This window comes from Xyrauchen texanus, chromosome 7, assembly GCF_025860055.1.
Source record: "Xyrauchen texanus isolate HMW12.3.18 chromosome 7, RBS_HiC_50CHRs, whole genome shotgun sequence".
In the NCBI taxonomy this organism is placed as follows: Eukaryota; Metazoa; Chordata; class Actinopteri; order Cypriniformes; family Catostomidae; genus Xyrauchen; species Xyrauchen texanus.
Window position 1 is genome coordinate 7697124 of NC_068282.1, and position 4494 is coordinate 7701617.

General features: G+C 36.8%; 1 protein-coding gene across 1 annotated transcript; it reads left to right on the forward strand.

The window, feature by feature from the left end:
• Nucleotides 1-383: 383 nt before the first annotated feature.
• On the forward strand, nt 384-3059 carry LOC127646838 (40S ribosomal protein S26). Its single transcript, XM_052130746.1, has 4 exons — nt 384-414; nt 2207-2384; nt 2590-2720; nt 2963-3059. The coding sequence occupies exons 1-4, from the start codon at nt 412-414 to the stop codon at nt 2996-2998; spliced, it is 348 nt and encodes a 115-aa protein (XP_051986706.1). The 5' UTR covers nt 384-411; the 3' UTR covers nt 2999-3059.
• The last annotated feature ends 1435 nt before the right edge of the window (nt 3060-4494 follow it).

A 4494-nucleotide genomic window follows, 5' to 3' on the forward strand; every position in this document is an offset into this window, starting at 1 on the left:
ACTCAAAAACAAACACAAAGACAATGTTAAGATTAATTTAACAAACCAAATAGCTTTCAACTGTGTTTGATATAATGGCAAGTGATTTTCTAGTATCAAATTAGCAATTTAGCATGATTACTCAAGGATGAATTGTTGGAGTGATGCTGGAAATGGGGCCTGTCTAGTTTTGATTAAAAAAAAAATACTTTTTTCAAATAGGGATGGTGCTGTTTTTACATCAGTAATGTCCTGATTATACTTTGTGATCAGTTGAATGACACTTTGGTGAATTAAAGTACCAATTTCCTAACAAACATTTATAACTGCAACAAATAAAACCAATATTTACATCAACGTTGTGCACAAATTGAAGGTTTTATAGTAGTTCCGGTTCGCCCTTTCCGGTCCTCTTTCTGCCTCCTGTTCAAGATGGTGAGACTCGAGCCGTTGTTATTGAGTACCTAACTGCGTTTTAAAGTGTTAAATGTTCTTTATATTTTCAAGTAAAATGCGCGACGAGTACGTATAGTTAGTAAAGTATACGAGTTCGTTAAAAGTCGGAAACCATTTCGATCCTTTAAACATTTCTATTTACAAGTTTGTGCACGCGACTAAGAAGCGAAGCATGGCTGCCATCAGTTGCACAGCATGGACAAGCTATATGCTTTGTTCATATGAAGCAACATTGTGGCATTTAATGTTGTCTTTGTCTGGCATTACCGTTTAGTGTTAGATGCACCGATGCTGGTTATTGCCAATAAATTCCAACCGATCAGAATCTTGTTTTAGTGCTCGAGTATAAATTGAGTTGACATGCTTATGGATACTGCATCTGACAACTGATGCATAGAGCACAATATTTCTGAATTCCAACGTCTACATTTTATATATATATATATATATATATATATTTATTTTTCTGTAGATTTACAGAGAATAGTTTTTTTTAGTGTACCAACTGAGCAAGTGAATACTACTGTAAAGGAAAATAATCCTGCCACATAGAATTTGATAATATTAACTAATACGTTGATTGTTATATTAAATATAAATGTGTTATTGTAAGAAGTAACTTGCAATAGGAGTAATGGGGGCATTGTGTATAAAACATTGATTATGGCAGACGATGAATGCTTTTCCATTATGTGTCAAGTTGGTTGCTTGCTAATTTTGGTACATTTATTACTTTTAAATTGGTGCTGATGCTGCCTTCTTAAAGGAATAGTTCACTCAAAATAAAATGCACTTATTTACTCACCCTCTTGCTGTCCCAAGATGTGTATGACTTTCATTCTTCTGCACAACACAACCATTTTTAGAAGAAATCTCTGTAGGTCCTTTTAATGCTGACCAAAACTTTGAATCTCCAAAAAGCACACAAATGCAGCATATAAGTAATCCATTAAACTCCAGTGGTTTAATCCATGTCTTATGAAGTTATTTAATCGGTTTTGAATGAGAACGGACCAAAAAATTACCTTTTCATCCGTAGTCTCTTTGGCAATCATGATTTCAAGCTTGATTACATTTCCTAGAGCTAGAAATTATACAAGCTTTGAATTTGGAAGTCCTCGTGCCATAGTGATTCCCCTCAGTCCAGGTGGCGGAGGACGAATCTCGGTTGCCTCAGTTTCTGAGACCGTCAATCCGCACATTTGATGTGGCTTGTTGAGCGCTTTACAGTGGAGACAGAGCATGTGTGGAGGCTTCACGCTATTCTCTGCGGCATCCACGCACAACACACTACATGCCCCACTGAGAGTGAAAACCACATTATGGTGAGGACGAGGAGGTTAACACAACGTGACTACCCACCCTAGCAACCGGGCCAATTGGTTGCTTATTAAGCCTGACTGGAGTCATTCATCAGGATTTGAACTTGCGACTCAAGGTGTGATGGTCAGCGTATTTACTTGCTGAACTACCCAGGCCCCCAAACCAAAGGAGTCTTATTTATTTCTTTTATGTGCTTTTAGGGGCGTAAAAGTTTTGTTCGCCATTAATTTGCATTGTATGGACCTACAGAGTTGAGATATTTCTCTAAAAATCTGTGTTTGTGTTCTGCAGAAGAAAGCTTTACACATCTGGGATAGCGTGAGGAGAATTTTTATTTTTGGGTGAACAGTCCCTTTAAAGAATCGCAACTTTTTAATGTAATAAAGACCTGTCAAAAACATTCTTCCAGATTTCTTATGTCCACCTTCATCTATATTTTCAATGACAGACTAAGAAGAGAAGGAACAATGGACGTGCGAAGAAGGGTCGTGGACATGTCCAGCCCATCCGCTGCACCAACTGTGCCCGCTGTGTTCCCAAGGACAAGGCCATCAAGAAGTTTGTCATCAGGAATATTGTAGAGGCTGCTGCAGTGAGGGACATCTCTGAAGCTAGTGTGTTTGACTGTAAGGGACTGCTGTGATGACAATTTTTTTTTTTTACATGCTCAATACGTTAGACAAAATTTTAAATATGATTTTCAGGTTTTTCTAAAAAGAAATGTATCTTTGCTGCCAAAATGAAAATGGTTGTTGAGGGAATTTTGAAATAATTCTGCTTATGTTATTGTTCCTTGATGTTCAAACGGTTATTTTCTCCTTTCACATCTAGCATACGTATTGCCTAAGCTCTACGTGAAGCTGCATTACTGTGTCAGCTGTGCCATTCACAGTAAGGTGGTGAGAAACAGATCCCGGGAGGCCCGCAAGGACCGCACACCACCTCCCCGCTTCAGGCCCACTGTATGTAGACAGGATTGCTTCTCTCATGCCTATTGCAGTGCAGTTTTTAAAAAAATGTCACTGATTTGTGAACCTCAAACCCTGGTAGTTTCCAGCCATTGATAAATAATTGTAACATTTAGGAACAGCTGGAGTATTCTTAGTAGGGCTACTATGTGCTGCTTGTATTATGTAGTTATTTATTTTAGTTAAATATTTTTCACATGGATCTCAGCATTTCTCTGTTCCCTTTTTTCCTGCAGGGTGCTGCCCCCAGAGCTCCCCCAAAGCCTATGTGAAGCAAATCACACATCACATCCTGTGCATTTTTATGCAGAAAATAAAAACGTTGTAAATGGATCACTGTTTTTCTTTTTATTGATTGATATTCATTTTGTATTGTTGATGCATTGAGAAAAAAATTGAATTATGGTACATGTTATATTAAGACTGTATAGACCGTTCCATTAATTAGAGTTAATTGACAAAAATAGCAAGCGAGGGCAAAGGCTTTGATTCTTGCACAGCTTAATGTAACATGACTTGACAACAGGATACAATATCTTGATCCATTATCTGTGAAGTGTTTGCCAAAATAGGATTGTGCAGAAGCGGTTTACATTAGAAAAGAGACAGGAGGTGCTGTTAAACATCCAAACGTTTGTACTGGTAATTTGATTTCTGTAAAGTAGCTCCTAAGTCTTTAGTGTCATGTATGCGTAGGGGCAAGTCAACACCTATTTTAACATTTTTATTTTTTTTCAAAATCACAGTCTATAAATCTACATGCCATCTTTTGGTAGAGTGTAAACATGTGTATGGGCAAAAAAGAAACCGTTCCATTTATAAACTTGCGTTGAGAAGATCTAATACATAATAGTATTCAGAGTTTCAAACATACCCCCCATTATGGGGTCAATTGTTATACTAATAATTAAATAACCAATGGTTTCTCAAATAAGAGTGCAACTCAAAGATTTATTAACATTAATATAGTTTTAGCCTTTATATTACTAGTTCTGTGACACTTTACAAGGTTCCATTTGTTAACATTAGTTAATGCATTAGGTTTCATGTTTAACAATTAACAATATTTTACATGATGTATTAATATTTGTTAATGTTAATTAATAAAAATACTATTGTTCATTATTAGTTCGTAGTGCATTAACAAATGTTTACAAATACAACTTTGTAAAATGTATTACTATACTGTATGTTGAAATTAACTTTAACTAAGATTAATAAATGTAAGTAAACTCAGCAAAAAAAGAAACATCGCTTTTTCAGGACTCAAACTAATTTTAAAGATAATTTTGTAAAAATCCAAATAACTTTACAGATCTTAATTGTAAAGGGTTTAACAATGTTTCCCATGCGTGTTCAATGAACCATAAACAATTAATGAACATGCACCTGTGGAACGGTTGTTAAGACATCAACAGCTTACAGACGGCAGGCAATTAAGCTCACAGTTATAAAAACTTCGTACACTAAAGAGACCTTTCTACTGACTCTGAAAAACACCAAAAGAAAGATGCACGGTCCCTGCTCATCTGTATGAGCGTGCCTTAGGCATGCTGCATTTAGGCATGAGGATTACAGATGTGGCCAGGGCAATAAATTGCAATGTCCGTACAGTGAGATGTCTAAGACAGCGCTACAGGGAGACAGGAAGGACAGCTGATCGTCCTCGCAGTGGCAGACCACTTGTAACAACACCTGCACAGGATCGGTACATCCGAATATCACACCTTCGCTGGACCTGACAGAACTAGCAAAAAGTGCTCTTCAC